The sequence below is a fragment of the Aphelocoma coerulescens genome, chromosome 5 (assembly GCF_041296385.1).
Source record: "Aphelocoma coerulescens isolate FSJ_1873_10779 chromosome 5, UR_Acoe_1.0, whole genome shotgun sequence".
Classification (NCBI taxonomy): domain Eukaryota; kingdom Metazoa; phylum Chordata; class Aves; order Passeriformes; family Corvidae; genus Aphelocoma; species Aphelocoma coerulescens.
This window is the reverse complement of record NC_091019.1, coordinates 65,279,817-65,300,462: the sequence shown is the minus strand read 5'-3', so window position 1 is coordinate 65,300,462 and position 20,646 is coordinate 65,279,817. Positions and strand designations below refer to the sequence as shown.

The 20,646-nt window shown below is 43.0% G+C and overlaps 1 protein-coding gene across 2 annotated transcripts in view; it reads right to left on the bottom strand.

Moving 5' to 3' along the window:
- Positions 1–20,646, bottom strand: part of DDHD1 (DDHD domain containing 1) — a 61,290-nt gene that overhangs the window by 33,332 nt on the left and 7,312 nt on the right. The window contains exons 2-5 of one of the 2 annotated variants that reach the window (XM_069018619.1): positions 13,660–13,833; positions 9,020–9,121; positions 2,133–2,261; positions 215–362 (exon numbers count right to left, since the gene is read on the bottom strand). In XM_069018619.1, coding sequence (XP_068874720.1) covers positions 215–362; positions 2,133–2,261; positions 9,020–9,121; positions 13,660–13,833 — 553 coding nt within the window. The remainder of the gene's footprint in view (positions 1–214; positions 363–2,132; positions 2,262–9,019; positions 9,122–13,659; positions 13,834–20,646) is intronic. The other variant, XM_069018620.1, reaches the window with a different exon arrangement.

Sequence of the window (20,646 nt, the reverse complement as noted above, 5' to 3'; positions counted from 1 at the left end):
AGAATAAATCTTTGCTCTTCTTGCTCACAGCTGCTTTCCCCAAGTCCATACATCCCAATTAACATAAAAAATAGTGTACACACAACACAAAGATTAATGACTCAGGGGAAGAAGAGGAGAAGGAACCAGGGAAAGATTCAGCTCGAACCACAGGCTCTGCTGTCACAACAACAGCCTTACATTGAGGCTACTTCAAACATTCCAAAGCACTCACATGGCCGTGTTTTTGATGATCCTTCCTTGGTCCATCTTCTGCCCAATCCCATGCACAACAAACACAATGTGACTAGTCTGTGGTGGCTTGTCTTCTAACGTGGCCTCTTCTACATAGCCTCTATGTAGCCTTGTCCCACTACTTGAAGCTGCAGAAAGAACATTATCCCACATCAGTGACATTCTGCCAAGCACAGTGCTCTCATCTGCTGACAGAAGCTTGGCTTTTCTCAGGCCAACACACTGAAAATCAGATTATATAATATATAATCATAAAATTAAAGGATTGGCATCTCTTTTTAAATACACACACTTTTAAACCCCTGAAAGATTTGAGCAGCCAGGTGATAGCAACACCCATTTCCACTGCAAAGGGAGCTAATTTCAGGTGTGTTTTGAAGTACAACTCTTCAGAAAACAGTTGTGCAACTGTGCACCCACTTTTACAACACAACACACCCTTCTCCTGGGTGTCTCAATCATTAAAATTCCTTCTGTCTCCACCTTACTCCCACAGCATGGAAGGATCTTGGAAATGACCTGGCCATGTAAGTGATTAAGTGTTGTCGCCTTATCCACCCCAATAAAGAGAGCTGGCTGAAAACCTCCACAATTTGTAATTTTTAGGGGAAAACTTGCTTTATTTTGAGCTGATCCAACCTCAAATTTCCCCTCTCGTTCTCCAGCTCGGTGGCCAAACTAAAAATCGATTCCCCAGGGTAAATGTGGGCATTTTCTCCCTGCTGTGCTGATGGGCTGACAAACCCATGGGCACAGTGTGCCTCCATCCCCCTCTAGTGACACACAGCCACACCAGGCACCAGTGCTGGCCTCAAAACCTGGAACTAACCACTTATTTTGGTTTTAAAGAGGAGGAAAACACCCCAAAGCCACTAAGGGCATTTTTTTACCCAAGACAGGTTTTGTTTACCAAGTGAGCTTCTATTTGATATTTCTCCCCCACCAATTGTTTAGGACAGATGTTATTATTTATTACACATTATCCCAATGGTGTTCTGGATAAATGACTTCATTTCTTCTGGAACTGAAGCACTGGGAGATATTATTTTTTTAGGAAACATTAATTAAGTATCCACCCAGGAGCCCTGGGGCGTAACAAGGAATTAATTACAGGGCAGAGGGATGGAAATTAAAGTCAGACCTATTACCTGACCTTGTCTCTTCAAGGAAATCAGATGTGTAGGTTCTTATTTTGGTGTCCTGCACAGGACAAGTTCCCATTTTCTAGGCTGCCAATAATCTGCTTTTTCCTTGAGAGACACCACCCTCTCTTCCAACCCTCTCAGCTTTGCTGCCTTTCTGACTGGGAGTTTTGAGCTTAAACGAGCCTGAATTCCTACTGGAAATAATTTCTGTCTAAATACCCTTTCCTGTCAGTTCATACTTCTGTTCCATGAACAGAAGAAAAGGCTGGATGGAGGTGAGGAGAGGGAAGGTGTGGTCATGTATTTAAGGAATGCATCAGAGTATGTAAGTATCCAGCAGTAAAATTAAGGTTGCAAAAGGAACTGTAATATTGAGATTATTACAGTCATAATTCTAATTTTACTGTAATAATATAAATTTAATTTTAATTTTCCAGTAGTTTCTGGACTCTGCCACTGTAATATTTTCATATATTTATCATATAGTGCTAACTGCTGCATCCAAACTCACCAAAATATGGAACAAAATAAAAATATAATAAATCAAATATGTAATATAAATAAATTAAAAAAAATATTCACATCACAACTACATACACAACCTAAAGACTCTGAATACTCATATAAAGTAAAAAATGCATCAGCCAAAGTGGGCTACTTGCACTAAAACCTGAAATATCCTTTTGGAGTTAAAGCCACAAACTTCAAATGCTGGCATTTACAATATTCTTTACAAACTCTGGGAAAGATTACCTTTGGAAAACCCCAACTTTTGTGTAACAGTCCTTGCAATTTTGGATGTTGTGGCATCACTGTACAGATACACTTCATCCACGCTGTGCCAGTCCACGTGGTTGCGGCTCAGCTTTAGACTGTGAATAGCTGCAGCAAAAAGGAACAACACTGAATTTAGGGGGGGGAAGAAGGGAAAAAAAAGCCTCTTTAAACAGAGAGAGAGACAGAGAGAAGGCTGATTTATACACAGGTTAAAATCCAGAGCTCCATTACACCTAAATTTATGTTATTTCTTACCTTGAGAAATTTTTACAGCTGGGATTAATCCAGCAGCAGTTTTGGGGACCACCTGAGAGGATATTTCACATCATTCCCCTCCCACCCTCATTTTGGGGTGGGAGGTTTCCAAAATATTCCCTTAAGGGAGGCAGGGTACTGGATCCTGAAATACTAGAGGTGGGTGTGATGATCAGGTGGCTGCCCCAGGTATTTTCATCACTGTAAAAAGTGGAATTCCAGCCCTCTCTCCTGGGAGAGCTGCTCTGCTCTAACACAGAGGCTTTCAAGGCTCCCTTGCTAGAAGGCTCTGCTGCATTTCTTCCCTTTCAGAAATCTCTCAGAGCTGGAAATGCAGTTCAATGAGCCTCTGAATGAGCAATTTCTGGCACAGAACAGAATTTAGCTCTTTCAAAAGCCACTAAGAGCTCCAGTGGTTGGGTTTGTTTTTTTTTTCTGTGCACTGATTGTGTTTTCCAGATTTGGAACTGATTGAGCTCCAGGCCCAACCTCATGACACACACGGCCTGACTGTCAGGATTAAACAACAGGCATGTTGTGATGCAAATCAAAATCATCTTAGGCTTGGAGCTTGCAGGAGCCAAGCAGTGCCACAGTTGATGTACAATAATTTGGATTTCACCAAAATTCACTGCTGAGGTCTCCTCGAACGTGGGATGCACAACATTTGGAGAGCTGACAACAGCAACAGCCCTGTGACCAAAGAAATGGTTATTTAACTGTCACTGCTCTTGCTGAAAAGTCCAAAGTCATGGAAAGCACCCAGAGGGGTTGTTTTGGGGTTGTTTTTTCTGCAGCAAGCAGAGCTCTAATCCATCTCCTACTTGAATCACCCAAATGAATTTTTTATACTCTCCTAAAAACATTCTGAGAAAGCCTGAGTCATCAGAATTTCCAATTTTTACTCTGCTACAGCACAAACCAGCCACGCTCAGCCAGATGTTGTGACCTTTCTCCTGCAATATTTTTTGTTTCTTTGCCAAAGCAGACAGACTTGACACAGACTGATGAAAAACTAAATGAACTCTGTAAGGAACAAGGGGATTAGGACAGGATTAGCCCTTGTGTTGTGGTAAACAACTGATTGACCAAAATAACTGGAATTACATCACTGTTTTACGCTGACAGAGCAAGGAGAGGAAGGGAAATAAGCCTGACTTTTGAAAAGCAGAAATGGCCTGTCCAGCAGGTCCTCAAGAACTGTTCATCTGCATTCTGCAAAATCCCTCTGAGTATGATCCTGGGGAAGCTGGCAGAGGAGGAATGAAGTTTAATGCCTTTGGAGGGTGTTGTGTTCAATGACCAAAAATAAAAAGAGGAAGAGATGTGGTTGAATCTCTTATGACCACTGGAAAAGCAGCAGTTTGGGGAGGAGTGATCCTCAAACTCCTTCTGCAAGCGAGTCCAGCCTCTCTCTTGGAAAGAATATACAGGAACAAGTAGCTTTTCCCTACCCTGCATTAATTATTCCCACTTAGGAAGAACAAATTCCTCACTTTTATGCTGTTCTTCCTGAACATGGACACTGAAGAATATCAACATCAACTACAAGATGTGGAAGCGCCAAAGTATTTCAAATGAAGTTCAGCAGGGCCAAGTGTGAGGTCCTGCACCTGGGTTAGGCCAATCCCAAGCACAGATTAAGGCTGGAGGGAGAAAGGATTGAGAGCAGCCCCAAGGAGAAGGATTTTGGGGTGCTGGTGGCTGAGAAGATCAACATGACCCAGCCATGTGTGACCAGCCCAAACGTGTCCCAGGCTGCATCCAAAGAAATGTCACCAGCAGAGAGCTGGGGGTGCTCAGTCTGGAGAAGAGAAGGCTCCAGGGAGAGCTCCGAGCCCCTTGCAGGGCCTAAAGGGGCTCCAGGAGAGCTGGAGAGGGACTGGGGACAAGGCATGGAGGGACAGGACACAGGGAATGGCTTCCCAGTGCCAGAGGGCAGGGATGGATGGGATATTGGGAAGGAATTCCTGGCTGGGAGGGTGGGCAGGCCCTGGCACAGGGTGCCCAGAGAAGCTGTGGCTGCCCCTGGATCCCTGCAAGTGTCCAAGGCCAGGCTGGATGGGGCTTGGAGCAGCCTGGGACAGTGGAAGGTGTCCCTGCCCATGGCAGGAGGTTGGGACTGGATGGGATTTAAGGTCCCTTCCAAACCAAACCAGTCTGGGATTCCAGGGAATATTCAAAACTATTTCTCTCCATATTTAGTAACACTTTCAAAAGAGAACCTTAAAAATTTGGTCTACTGTTAACAAAACACCACAGGAAACTGCCAGTGGCCTTCAGTAGAACCAAATCTGTCCTTTGACAGCAGAGTAACTTCTCTGAGATGTGTTATTGATGGACACGTGGCATTCAAGCTCACATAAAGTTCTTACAGCACTTGGACTATAAACTCTTCCTTCCTACACAGAAACACAGAACAAAACAATTTCATGTGTTGGTCCTTGCTTCTCAGTTTTCCTTTAGCCACAGAATATCAGGAGTTTTTAGGGAAGTGGCAGGATCCAGAAGAGGCATATGGACAATACTTTCCAGAGAATCTACCAATTCACCAGTAAGACAATTAATTTTGCAATTTCAACTGACACATTTACATTTCATTTCGATTCTCTCAGTAAATTTTACTTACCAATACATTCCCTGCTCTGCTTTGGAGTGCCTGTCCATGCACCAAGTCCAAACCACCAGCAGAGAGAGTCAACCACTGGAAAGCAGTGGCTGCAGGACATTCCAAAGGCACCACACACTCCAGGACAGTATTTGGGGTAACACTCCCAGGGTGTCCCTCCTACCAAGCAGGAACAGGCACATTCCTTTAAAAGTTAAGGAATCTCCTGGGCCAAACAAACTAAGCTGGGAGCTCTACCTTGGCACTCTATTCTGAAATCCCATGGGATGTACTGCTCAAGCATCAATGTCACAGATCAACCCTCTTACTGAGGTGGGGTAAGATACTTGTCTCCACTTTTTAATTTATATAATTATAAATAAAAAATAAAATAATTTATTAATTTAAATTAAATTTATTAAATTAATTAAATTTATAAATTAAAATATAAACTGGAATGTCTCTTCATCCTCAGACCCTGGATGTGATGTCCACCAACCTTTTGCCTCAGGCAGGACGGGGCTTGGAGCACCCTGGTCTAGTGAGATGTGTCCCTGCCCATGGCAGGAGGTTGGATCAAGATGAGCTTTAAGGTCCCTTCCAACCCAAACCATTCTGGGATTGGATTCTGTGATTATCTGACAGTGAAAAGATGATTAAAACCCTTGAGAGTTCAACCAAGAGGAGCTTTGGCTGCTGACAGCCCAGGGGGAGTGAACAGTGAGACAGGGAACACAAAAATGTGTCTTTGGGGAGGATTTGACAGCAGTCTGAAAAGAAATGCCCTAAAAAAAGAGAAAAATATGCAAACTGCACTCTCCAGGTATGGGATATCAAGGACTGCCACTGCTGGTATGAAACTGAACCTGAGGAAGGGAAAGTGATGTTTCCTGAGGATGAGGAGATAAGAGGATTCACATTCTCTGTGCAGAATGAGCACTGACTGTCCTGTGAAGCCCCTGCCTGCTCCAGAGGGGCTCAGACTGACACCTCAGGGGCTGTGCAAGGCCAGAGGTGTCAGGAAGCCACCAAGGCGTGTCACAGCCTGGCTGAGGGAGCCAAGGCACAGAATTCAGATGAGGCAGAGGGACAGGCACAGGGGAAGCTCTTCACGCTCATCCCTCTGCCTGCTGGGTCCTCCAGGAGCACAAATTCCACACCTGAGGAGTCTCTCCAGGGCACCAGGCTGGGATGGTGCCCAGCTTCACTGAGACCTGACTGTCCAGGACATCTCTCCCATAAAATCATGGGGACAGAAATCTCCCTCTGCAGCAGACTTCTCGTGGATGTTGTTTCCACATGGCACTTCCCTGACACTGACAGCATTCCTGCAGACATCTCTCTGTAGGTGCATCTTCCCCTAGATGCAGAAACTCCCTGCACACTTTTCTGGAGAAGAGAAGGCTCCAGGGAGAACTTACAGCAGCCTCCCAGAACTTGGAGGGGGCTTTTAAAAGAGGGGGAGCAACATTTTACATGGGGAGATAGTGACAGGACAAGAGGGAAGGGTTTTAAACTAAAGGAAGAGAGATTTAGATTAAATATAAGGAAGAAATTCATTACTCTGAGTGCTGAGGCCCTGGCACAAGGTGCCCAGAGAAGCTGTGGCTACTCCTGGATCCCTGGAAGTGTCCAAGGCCAGGCTGGACAGGGTTTAGAGCAACCTGGGCTAGTGGGCTAGTGGAAGGTGTCCCTGCCCATGGCAGGGGTGGGATGAGATGGGCTTTAAGGTCCCTTCCAGCCCAAGCCTTTTTAGCATTTTAGTTTGGGATTGAAGGCCAAGTCCTTTGAAATTAGGCCAGATTTTGGGTTCTTTTGTAGCCAGAAATTAGAAATGCAGTATTTTTCAGGAACACAAACCAAGACAGACACCTCCAGTGTGAGCACAGGGAAGGCTCAACTGCACTGGAGATGGAAGATGGGATCAAGAAAGGATTTCTTTCAGCTGAAGAAATCAATTATTACTACCACACAAATCTCCAGTTTCACCAAGACAGATGAACAGAGAAGGGGAAAAATCTCCTTGAAAAGTTCAAATATGAAAAATGAAGATGCAGCCATAAACCACAGAACAGATATTCCTAAAGCCTCACGAGACCTGATCTCAATTAGGCTTTTGACTCATCTTGAGTCACAGAAATGGAGAATAACTGAGGAGCAGAAACCCTGCACTGTGTTTTTGCTCATGGCAAGAAACCCATGGAGTAGCCAGGGATGTGCCCATGGAAACATCCTCCCAGCTGGAGGAGCTGAACACCTCCTGGGGCCAACTGTTCACAATTGAACACCTTTCCTAGCTAAGTAGCTGCTTTTCTACTCGATGCTTTCATCCACCTGCCAAGACCAAAGCACAGGGTGGATCTTTCCTCCCAGAGTCTGATGGTGCTCAAGTCAAAAATCAATCCAGGGAAAAGCATCTTTGAAGTGCTCAGGGCTGACACTGCCTCCAATGACAAAGGCACTGTCATTCCAGTCAGGATGGAGACCAGAAGAGGGATGCAGACTGTCTCAAAACCTCTCCTGCCTTCTTTTTTTCCCAAGGATTTTAAAATTAATCTGTCTTGCAAGCAGCAGGTGCCACACAAAAGCCTGACACATGGTACAGGGAGCTGAGAGCATAATTTGGCTGCTGTTGTTCCTTCTTAAATGACTCTGAGGTTCTGGTACATAAATCTGGAGATTTAAAAACCTTTTCTTACTTATTAAAAAAAAAAAAGAGCCATTAAAAAAAGGTCATTGCTCTTAATTAGAAACATCTCATGTTGCTGTCATTTTTATATTGCACTTCACCACCTCGCAATTCATCAGGGTCACTATTTGTTACATAACCACCTCATTTCAATTCTTATTTTAAATTCCAGCACATTCATTACCACAACTGAACATGATTTGAGGAAAAAAAAGTGCACACCATAATTTCAAAATTATTCAAAAGAGAAGGCAGAAGTCCTTTCTCATTGCTCGAGTTACATTCATTGACCTTTGACAGATCTGAGTTCCTGGTGTGAGAAGAGGCAGGAAAAAGTTTACTACGAAACATTTTGATTTCAGGCCTTTACATTTGGACCCAGTTGTAGAAAAAATAATTAAAGGAAGTCAAAAGGCAAACATTTTTGCATGTCAAAATAAATTCTCAGAGTTCACAACATCCCCAGGAGCTACAAGAATACAAGGTATGACAAGAACCACTCTAAACCTACCACGTGCATTCACATTTTAAATTAAAGGTTTTAGAAGTCTAGTTCCATAATAACTGCAGTCAGTGGAAGTCCAATCACTACTGGCTTAAATGGTGGCAAAGAGAGCCCAGTGACAAGAACTTTGGAGCCTTCTGTAATCATTAATGGCTCCTTTAAGATCTACCCCCCACTTTCTGAAATAAATTTGCACGACATCAGCTGCTGCAAAGGTCAGGGCTGTTTTCTGCAGCACAGCAGCCTTTAGCCATATTCCAACAGCTTCCCCTTTTACAGCCCATGTCCAGAGACTCATTTCATTCCAAAGCTGCAGCAAAAATAAGTTATAACATAAAATTGAAGATTATTATCCAAAAGAAAGCAGCACACAAAACATTATCTGGCAGAAACCCTCCGTTCCTTCTCTGACAGAACTTATACCAGGCCTGCTGCAATTCTAAAAAAAACAAAGTTGCTTTTATTTTATTGAAAAAGCCAAACCACACACAAAGAGTGCAAGAAACAAATGTTTACAGTTTCCATCAGTCACAATTACAGTAAGAATTACTGCGTGACACTGTGAGCATCTACTTCTCTCTAGGACTCACAACACTTCCACTTTTCTTCTAAGGTTTAGGATGCTTTGTCCTTCCCCTTGGAAGGAAATGGCATGGATACAGCTCACAGAACTGAAGCATGTAAATCTAACATTTAACTGAGACAAGCAAACTAGAATTTAAAGCTTCCTAAGCCAGGAGCAGCACTATAAAAAAAAAAAAAAACAACCAAACCAATAAAAAAAAAGAAATCTCCAATTACTGTACCTTGGGAATGCTTTCGCTTAAGACATGCAGCATCTGATTTCTCCTTATATCCTCTCCATTTGAACAAAGAAGGGAGGGAGAAGGGAGGGAGGTAGTAGAGAACTAAAAGTAAAAACACTGAGCTTCAAAGTAAAATTTTTAAAAGGGGTGTCATTTTTTTTTTTCATTAGTATCACCTTTTTTAGGAAAAAAAAAAAAAAGAGGTCACATTTTCTAGAAAGAACTGAAAAGTATACACTTAAAAAAACCCCAGATTTTGTAGCAGAAGTGTCAGGTCCCAAATTCAGTTTCTTCACCTTTCATAACCAGCTATGACATCACTACAGAGCTAAAGGCATCAGTGAGAGACAGCTGGGACACGGTGTCACACAACCTAAAGCATCATCCTCCCCCTTGGTACAGGGTAGAACCCACTGACCCTTCCTAAGTGTACACTAAAAAACTCAATTTTAAGCACAGCTCTGTTTGGCTTTTTTCCCCCCAAAGAATGTAACAGGATGGTTCAAAGTTAGATTAGACAAAATATCCTCCTGTTGCCCTGTTCTGCAAGGCCCCAGCAGCCCCCAGCAGTCCCTGATCCAGTGAAGTCAGTGACATTCCACACTTGTGTCACCTGCCACAGCAATCCTGGCCCAGGGCTCAGCCAACAGCTCTGTCAGCAGATGCCTCAGTACAGGTGCAAATGAAGTGTGTTTATTGTTGCTCATCACTTCTCTGGAAGGGAGGAAGATCAGGCTCAGAGCTACAGCACTTGGGATTCCACGGAATCATTCAGCCTGTACAATGTTTTAGTGGCTGTGGGAATGCAACCCCCAGGAAGAATCAACACAGGAAACTCAAGGAAAGAAGAAGAAAAATTTATTTTCGTGGTGAGGGTGGTAGAACACTGAACAGGCTGCCCAGAGAGGTTGTGGAGTCTCTGTTGTTGGAGATAGTGAAGATCCCACAGGAAACATCCCAAGCAACCTGCTCTCATCAGCTCTGGGGCTCTGAGCAGGGAGACTGGACTTGAGCACCCCCAGAGATCCCTCCTGACCTGCACAACTCTTCAATTCTATGAATAAGACTTTCCCATCTAAAGGTTAACTCAGCTGCGACAAAAATCTATATAAACTTTTTATACAGTGAGAAAATACTATTTGAAAGCTAACAAAAAAATCAGCTCTTCCAAATGCAATTTTGAGAGGTTTTGGGGCCTTAACCACATGCTGAAATTCTGCAAGAAAAAAACCAATACAGTCCTGCTGTCTCAAAATCAATGCATTGAAATATTAATTCTGACTCTGACAGGATTTTTTTCCCCCCTGTATTTCTTACCAGCTACCATGGAATCACAGACTTGATCACAGAATAATTTCTAGCAGAGGGACTGCTGGGGTTCATCTGTTCCAATCCTATTCACAGATCAGGATCAGCTTTAAAGTCAGATCCCATTTCAGGTTTGAATCAGGTTGCTAGGGTGATTTCCACCTGAATTTTGAGCACCTCTCTGTGCAAACACAAAGAACTGTATCTATTCCTACCTTCCTATCACATAAACAAAGCTTTCAGCTTCACTTCATCATCATTAAAGGAATATATCTGAAAAAGATCACGGAGCAATGGATGATAGGAACTTAACTGGTCTTGTTTTATCTTACACCAGCCTAGATATGACAGAAGTCTCTGGAAAACACTGCTCCTTTGATGGGCTACTTCAGATAGGTCCTGAACTCACTGTCTGCCTAAGCATGAAGAAAAGGCAGTTTCTAAATCTTCTGTCATTCTGTAAATTTTAAGCTTATTCCCTGCTACATAGGTGTCCCTCTCCAGCTCTCCTGGAGCCCCTTTAGGCCCTGCAAGGGGCTCTGAGCTCTCCCTGGAGCCTTCTCCTCTCCAGGTGAACACCCCTAGCTGTCCCAGCCTGGCTCCAGAGCTGGACACAGAACTTCAGAGGGGTCTCACCAGGGCAGAGGGAGAGAATCCCCTCCCTTGACCTGCTGGGCACGCTCCTTTTGATCATAAAGTGCCCCATTTCTGCATCCTGCCATTCTAATAATAATTTACCTGGTGCACTGAAGGGGATCAGGCACCAAGAGGAGTCACTGGCATTAGGCACCATAAACACAGTTCATTTTGCAAGGCATGAAATTAAATACTTTGTAAGGATGAAAATCAAAATACAGCTACAGCTGGCTCAGTGAAGGAGTGATCTCCAGGCTGCCCCATGGAAAACAGAGCTTGGGAAATCATTCACTGTCATCTGTGCTTTCTGTTCCCTTCTGCATTTAAAGCTCCTTGTGCTCCCAAAAACCACTGGAAGTCAGCATGGGCATTACATTATTTCTAGGCTGCAGGTTGGAGACTCTTTTCCTGAATAACTCTGCACTTTCAGAGGATGATTTGCTTGGATTAAAAGTGCAATAATGGGCCATTTCTCCCTCTCATCACCAACAGAAGCCCTGGATGAAGCTTGGTTATTTCCTTGTTAACATGCTGCAATGCAGGAGCAGAATTAATAAATCCAATCACTGGAGTAATTCTGAGTACAAAGAGATTGTTACAGCAGCTTGTATTAATTCTGCTGAGGAATCAGAGGACATGGCCAGTTTTTCAGCCCTCACAATGCTTTATCATAGCACTGGGAACAGTCCCTTTGCTTCCCAGTGGATATTTACAGATTTATTTCAACTTTCACTGATCATAAATAACAGGCACCTGTAAACCTCGATGGCACCAAAATCTGTTTCATACAGGATGCCATCACAACAAATTGGAGCATTTAAGAAATTGATACACTGAATTCAGCTAATTATGTTGACTTCACCAGCAATAATGCAAGGTGCAGAGCTTCTCCCAGTGCCACTGCAGATGGGAATTGTGGATGCCAGAGGATCCAGGAGGTATTCAGAGGCAAATTAGAATGACAAACCCAGTTTTCACACACTGCTGGCTGTAATTGTCCTGCAACTCTCCTATTACTACCAAAAAACTGGTGTTGAAACCTACTGGTAACTTGACATATATTCCACCTGAAGTGATGCCATACATAGCTTGGGGGGGGGGGCATTTTTGGTGGTATTTTTTGTTCTTTTTGTTTTGGTTTTGCCTTTTTTCTTTTTAAACTTTAGTTTTAGAAAAGGTGCTGGTGCCTGAGCTTGGAGTTTCTTTTTCTGATCTTTTACGTTTTCATAAATATCAGGGGTCATATCGTTCTCATCACTCTCCCCAATCCATCCAGCTGAAAATTTCTGTTCCCTAATCCAGACTTTATCTAAAAAAAAACCCCAACCCTGATCTTTCTTATTTATTCTATAAGCAGAATCCAAGTACTACTGAAGCCATCCTTCCTTCCTTCAAAAATTACGCTACCAAAGGCTGGGAGTGCTCAGGAATCACAAAGATTTGCTTTCCAGGTAAAAACATCAATCCCTGCCACTAACAACCCTGAGCTTTGTGCCTCTGGGACAGAAAGACAGGTAAAAGTGCCTTCCAGAAGGGTGTTTGTACAGGCACAGTGCTGTGGCTCACACCACTTCATGCACCTTTTTGACAGAGCTGTTGAAGCAGAAGATTGTTCTGCAGCCTTGGCCAGATGAAAAGATCTTTTAAAGTAGCACAAATAGGGGGAAAAAAATATTCATGAAGTCCTCATTAGTTTTAAAGGGGAGTTAGAAACTCTCTGTAAAGCCAAAAAACTTGCTAAATCAACAAATGACACTCTGGTTTTCCTCACAGTAATTACAGAATTACCCTGAGTATTGCTGTGCTTCCAATTTATCAACAAGGTTTTACTTGTGTGGTCATGCAGTTCACACATATGAACTGATGGCTGAAACACAGTCATTCCTACACTGTGTGACTGCTTTGTACGAAGCTGCACTTTAAAAATAAAGAAATTTATACATTTAGATTTCTTTTTATAAAGAATAACACAACCAAATCCCTACTGAAATATCTTGAGGGCCCTCTGTACTTGCAGCTTGTGGTTTGTAGATTGTCCAAGCAAGTGACAGCCAAAAGTGTGAAAGGCAAAAATACTGAATTTTCGCTGTGCAATACCTGCTCTGAGCAATCAACTCAACTGTGGACATTAAATAATACACTGGTGATTTCAGCAATCTGTTCTTAAAAATGTTCCACACATCAGACCAAGACTCCCAGCACCACTACCTGAACAACCTCAGCCTGCTCATTAAAATGTAAGGACTTCCCCAACAGAATGAATGGCCAAGATTTACTGCAGCTGAAAACGAATAAATCCAGCCTGAATAAAAATGGAAAATGAAATGTGATTTGTAAAACTGATCCTACCCCATTTTAGGGCAGAATTAGGGATGCTGGCCAGAGAGCTATCAGCCAGTTTGCCTTTGGACACTGACTCTTCTTGTCCCATCAAGAGATTTTAGTCTGAAGTGAGATTTCAAACACAATTAAAAGATATGAAACAAAATGGGAACAAGATGTTTCTCTGTGAATATCATTTTTACAGCGTTCCCCAAACGTGCTGCAGCAGGAAACCCCACACTGGAAACCAGGAGAACACATTGATGTTCCCCACTTTGTAGGATGAAAAACCAACACCAATCACCTTCTTACTTAGGAAAAAGCAGACCCCAAGTGTCCAAAAAAATGTATTATAGTGATCTAAACAATCTTACCCTCCTTCCCATCAACGGGTTTGGAAATTTCCATATCAAAGCTCTCCTGCAGCTGCTGGCCTTTGAAGCGGTTGAGATGCTCCTGTTCTATCAAGTTACTTTCCTCCTCTTCCAGAGGTTGCCAAGTCCCATCAATAAACCACTGTCCACGCATTACTGGGATCTTTTCTGTTTCTAAAGAAAAAAAAAACACAAAAGGAGAGGGGTCTTTTATGCAACAAATCACAAGCTGAGAGCAGGGAAGAGGGAAAGGGAATTCTGTCGGGTCTATTGATGGGATCCCTAACAAGGTAGCCCCAAATGCCTCAAAAAACACCTTTTCCCATGACATGAGTAGTGAATGTAGTGTTAATCTGCAAACCTGAGCTAATGAGGCCAGATTTTCCAGCTGTGTGTGAGGATCTGAGAGATGGACAGAAAAATAGAATCCCAGAATGGTTTGGGTTGGAAGGACCTTAAAATGCACCCATTCCAACCCCCTGCCATGGGCAGGGACACCTTCCACTATCCCAGGCTGCTCCAAGCCTGGCCTTGGACACTTCCAGGGACAGGGAGTCCACTTCCAACAACCCAAATTACACATCAATTAGCATAAACGGTAGTATTTAAAAATGCAAGGTTTTGGGTTTTTTTTTAATTAAAATCAATGTTTTACTCAAGGCTGGTTTTGGTTACTGTTGTTCTTGTTTCAGTTCTCCAAACGAGGAAAGTGGGAGCTCAGCATTTGCTGTGCACGTAGCAAAAGAGAAATCTGTAAGAAAAATATAACTTGGTGCTTATTCCACATTAAACTGTGCTTAATTGTTGCCCACACTAATTACTGGGAGCAAAAATTCCTCTTATACCCATGGCTGCAAGCAAGCTGGCACAATGACATCCATTGTAACTCAGCTTTGAATTCCCCCTCCTGGAAAATCAGGGAGAAATACAGCATGTGCCTGTGCTCCACAAGCCTCAAAGACCCCAAACCCAAGTTTTCATGGGATTCACACAGATTTGGGTCTGCTGAGAGCACAGAGCAGTGGGACCAGTGTGTGTAGACATCTTTATATGTATGTATAGACTGACTCAGCCAAAAGCACATATCCTGTGTGCGTTATACTGACCACAAAGGTTTAGCACTACAAAGCAAATAAGAACTCAACCACAAAAAAAGACTTAAAAAAGGCTTCACTGCTCAAAGATCTGTTACGACCTGGAAGGTGGGAAAAAAGCTGGTAAGGATAAATTGGAAAAGAAACAATAGATGCAAACACGCAGTAAATGAAAACCAGGTGAAAATGAAACATGAAACAATAGATTTCACAGTTACTGAGCACAGAAGGGATCTCTTTGATCTGTCATCACCAGAGCTGGGTGAGGTGACCCAGCCACGGGTAGTGGTTTTTAGCCTGGTCCCAATGCTCTGTGAGCACAACCAGTGGCTCAGGTCACAAAACCTCCTGGTGCTGCACTGCCCTCCACTACAGACACACCACAAGCACTTGCTGTGCCCAAAAGTAATTTCCACACCGACTGCTGGCAGATGAGAATGCAACAGAGAATTGCAAACACCTCCACAGTTTACTTGGAACCTCTAAACTACTCTGAATTTTTCATCCCTCAGATCACTGAGCACACAAGCCATGAAGATAATAAAAGGAAAATCACCTTGCAGTAATCTCCTCACGGGGCAAGTAACACTCCAAAGGTTCCACAGCCAATTTTGAAACCTTTGCTGTAACAGATTTACAGGAAAACACTGTTTCTGCAGGCCTAGCAGTGACAATCAGCTCTCACACCCCACCTTCGTGGCAGAAGGAAGGCACACGGGTGGGTGATGGCACCTTTACATTGGTACTGCCACAACTGGCAAGGAAAGGTGAACAGCAGGAAAACTCATGGCAGGGAGTAAAGCAGATAATCAGGAGCAAGAAGCCCAGATTCCCACTGAACTTCCCCCACTTGGCCCTCCCTGAGTTCTCCTGAGTGGGAATCCTGCAGAACATCTCCTCTGGGCACACATGGCACGCCAACTTCCCAAAAGAACAGCTCAGAGCATCGCCAGCTCCCTCATCCCAGCTTCCCACGGATCCCAGTTTCTTTCCCAGGCACTGGACATGCTGGTTCACCCCTCCCAAGTCCCTCACTGAAGCCCTTCCAGCCCCCTGCACCCTCAGCTCTGCCCATGTGGAACACAGACAGCTCAGGTCGTGTGGCCTGACCAAAACCCAGAAGTAGTGCAAGACCCAGTTCTGCCATTCAGCTGCTGTTTGCCCTCCTAAAATAGCTGTTCCAGGTAGGAGACAATTGTTATGTGCTGAATTCCTAATGCTGTGGATGTTCATGATCCATCAGCTTGAACAAAGAGGTTGGCGTGTTCTAAGGGCATGGTTGTTCAGGGGAAACGAATCCCCTAAAATATCAGAAAAACCAAAGTTCTGAGCGGCTGTAAAATGCAGAAGTTAATAGTGCCCACAAATTACACAAACCCCCCAATATTCCATGAAAATTTAGACTAACTTTGGAGTCTACATCCCACCAACAGAGGGTGAAGGATGAGTATTCAGTTTTCATGAACTGGAAGTGAAGCACAGCAGTGCCACCACACACAGCAGCCTCCTTTAACCTTTGCTGTATTCCCAGACATTTTACACCTGTCAGATATCCACATTTTTCACCCTATCCAGTGCACACAGATCCAGTCAGGCTGCCCTCACAAACACAGCTCTGTCTGTAGGAAGAAATGAAATGCACATTAAATGTGAGGGGAGATAAAGGCTCCCATTGTGGCTGAAGCAATGACACGGCTACGTCAGATGTTAATCCTCACTGGGAAAATCTGTGAGCAATTCCTTAATTCTTGACTAAGCAGCCTGATGAGGCTCCATTCACTGAATCCACAGACAGAGAGATGGTTTTTTAAAATAACAATCATATGAATACTATTTGGTACTCCAAACGAAACGAATACAAGACACCTCTTTTTCAGTTTTGAAGGGCTTCAAGTTTTCCACATGGGAATTTCCACCTACAGATTGCTAAAATTCTAACCATCAAGTATTAAAATAAACATTTGCAGGCTCTTTTTGCCTGAGAGAAACTTTCCCAGAGTGGTTCTTTACAAGAGCACTCAATGGCAGCTCTCAAACATAACTTGAGCCCTTCCCAGAAAGGCTCAGCTAGGAAAAACTGTTTGAAATAAGGAAAATTTTAACGTAAAATCTCAGCAGAATGGTTGAATTTCGCAATAAATTAAAATATCTGGGTCTGGAAAGGGTGTTCATACACAATTATAAACTATTTTCAGATCCAAAGACAATTATGGAGGTTTGAAAAACCTGAGTAAGGCAATTCTGTTTTCCAGTTCTGTGGGATCTTGGGAGGACCAAGGAATTGTCTTTTTTTTTTCCCCATTCCCTCCTTTAAACAGTTGCACACCCTCAGAGCAGCCAAAGCAGCCAGAACCACAAACTGCTTTTATTTCCCATCACAAGCTGGGGGGCAAGTTTGAACACAGAGCTACTGGAAAACCTCAAAAGAAAACCACCTGAAGGAAGAGGAAGCAAGAAAATCACATTTCCTGCCATCAGCAGCACGGTCTGGCTGTCAGAAAACTGAACATGGTCCTGCAGAACTGAGATAATCAAATCTGTGATCACAGCACACAAGGAACCATCTCCTGTGGAGCCAGGCTGGGAGAGCTGGGGGTGCTCACCTGGAGAAGGATCCAGGGAGAGCTCAGAGCCCCTTGCAGGGCCTAAAGGGGCTCCAGGAGAGCTGGAGAGAGACTGGGGACAAGGGATGGAGGGACAGGACACAGGGAATGGTTTTAAAATAAAAGGGGAGGTTAATAGGGAATATTAGGGAGAAATTCCTGGCTGGGAGGGTGGGCAGGCCCTGGCACAGGGTGCCCAGAGAAGCTGTGGCTGCCCCTGGATCCCTGGCAGTGTCCAAGGCCAGGTTGGACAGGGCTTGGAGGAGCCTGGGCTAGTGGAAGGTGTCCCTGCCCATGGCAGGGGGTGGAACTGGATGGGATTTAAGGTCCCTTCCAACCCAAACCATCCCATGAATCTGTGACAACCTCCAGTTCTATGACAACCAAATTCTGAAGGTCACCAGCTCCAAAAGCAAGTGGCACTGCAGCTCATGAAGACAGGGAAGTGAATCAATGGTAATTCCATGGAATACTCTGGATGGGGTGGGGAAATACTTTCACACAAGAGATTCTTCAGTAAAATCTGTGACTGTGGGAAAGAGGAAAGGCCTTCCTAACCAAAACTCCTCTGCTTAATCCTGCACAGGGGCTGTCACTGACAAGCTCCAATGTTTCATCCAGAAGATTTGATGCAAAGTTGCAACAGTAAACAGCATTTAAAAGTGATGAACCTGAATTGCCATTTTAGCACCCAATTCCACTGACTTATCCACCTTCAATAAAATCATTCATGTCTTGTATACTCAGATATTTTAGAAAGCTTCAACCACATTCTTTCAGTTACTTTTGTTTTATGGAAGAGTTAAACACACTGGCATTACATCATGTCGTAATTTAGTGTATTTTTTGTCAATACAGAATTCCAAATCTATAATACAAAGTGTTATTTATCCTTATCCCTGTAATCTCAGTCCCTAGGAAAGGATTTGCCTTGATTTCTTTACTGCCTTAAGTCTTACACCATATAATCTGCAGTTGGCAGTGCTTCAGACTCGAAGATATCAACATATTTGACTGGTTCTACACTTCCATGGTTTATTTATACAAGAATTTCTAAATAAATCTGAATGGTGGAGAAGAAAAGTAGATGAAAACCACTTTAATTTAATTAGTCACACGTATTTTACCACTTTTAGAGGAAATCAGTTTAAGAGATTTACCCTGCAACAAAGGATTTATTTATTTTTACACAAATGGGTCTTTTTTCCCCCTGTGAAAATCCAAAGAATAAAAGAATAGAAGTGCTGTAATTAATGGGGGGGATAAGAACATGAGTGATAATCACTTAAATCCTCTGAATAACAAGAAATTATGTTAAAATAAGAACTGTTGCAACATATAAACTACTGCATGTGTGTGTAGTGTATGTGCATAACCCAGCTGCTCCTTCTTTGTGAAGATCTTTCAACAGTATGATCACATCTAACATAAATTAGAATAAAAAAGCTTGCTAATCTACCACAACAAAGTCATAACTGAGCAGAATTTGCTTCATTTTCCTTCCAACAAATCAATTCTATCATTCATTTCCTGCCACCACATCGCTGGACAGAGCACAGCCCTAAATTTGTAACACAGCTCTAACAACCCTTTTTCACCTGCCTTGATTCAGGAGCAGGGAACTGTTACAAAATGAAGATAAAACAGAGAGAGGAACTCAGCTGCTGGCCAAGTTCAGGCACTCCTGGAACTCTGCAGCCATCAGCCCCAAGACACTTATAATGATTTACCCACAAATGAGATCTAAAAGGTTCATAGAATATTCAGAGGATCAGAAATTTAAATTAAAGCTGGTGTTTTGCTCAAATTGACAATTCCCAGCTCTCCAAGCCCAAAGCCAAGAAGTTAGGCAAGAAACACAAGCTTATAAAACACTACCAGGTCAAGATACTTTTCAGTGTAGTAATTTCCTTTTTGGTGTTGTAACGTGTCCTTAAATATTGATTTCCTTCTTACTACAGTGGCAAACAATTTGCAGCATGTGAGAATAATATCTGCTCAAGCTGAAGGTAACTTTGAGGCTACAAATGTGACATCTTAAACTGAAAGTTAAATAATTAAGTGCTCCTACATTTGCCAAGGACCTGGCCTGAAACACTTCCAGGAATCCAGGAGCAGCTACAGCTTCTCTGGGTAACCTGTGGCAGTTCCTATGTACATAAACATAAAGAAATAAATATATAGAAATATATTCCAGAACAACATCAAGGATGCTGACAGAGACTTCTAAAAATGTTGTTATCCATTCCTATTATATCAAAGATCATGTTCTGGGTATATTTCATCAGGAACTTTAGCAATAGGACAAGGAGATAGGAGTTCAAACTGAAAGAACTGGAATTTAGTTTAGATATGTGGAAGAAATTCTTGTCTGTGAGGATGGTGATGTTGTAATAAAACAGCCCCCAAACTAAAATTGCATTATTTCATGTCTGCTACCTAACATAACACACTTTTAAACATTTTTCTTTTTTTAAAAAGCTCAACACTGTACACCTTTCTAGCTCTCCTTCACATTATTTCAGAACACAGCAGGTGACTGACTTTTAAATAAATGGAGCCACTCTTTTGATCCCAGTCTGGTGACCTCCCTTTGTTACCACAGACACGTGTGACCTGTCCTGCTCTTCCAGAAGGAACAAGTCCTGCAAAGGAGTTCAAGGGTGAAGCCTCAGCCTCAGAAAACTTCAGAGTGACACAAACTTAGAGCCTGTGACTGAGCTGAAAAGAGATGTCATTCACTGAGCAGTAAAAACCATCATTTTGCTTATCCAGTAATTCTCAGTTGCTTCACTGAAGCAATCTGTAAATTCCAGGTGGAAGATAGATTTGAGTTTCATGGAGAACTAAGCACATTCAGAGCAATCCGACTGGCACAGGTGGGATTTTCTTTCCAGAGCAGCTAAACCTGTGAGCCTTCATGTTTGCTCCAATGCTGGATCCAAAAAAGGCAGGAATAAATGTTTTGCTCTGCTGCAAACATGGAATTGCCTCTGATTTACCAAGACTGCCTGAAGTATTCCAGCCAACAGCCTAAAACTGGTTTTCCCTGAGCTGTTTTAATGTTTGTGCTACAAATTGAGCAATCCAAAACATGAACAAAAGGCTGATCTTTGGGACTGGTTCCAATGTCAAACACAGAAGGAACCCCACAAGTGATGAATGTCCTCCAAGTCATCAATGCTATAAATCATTCCCAAACACAGGATCACAGCATGGTTTGGGTTGGAAGGAACCTTAAAGAACATCCAGTTCCACCCCTGCCATGGACAGGGACATCTTTCACTGTC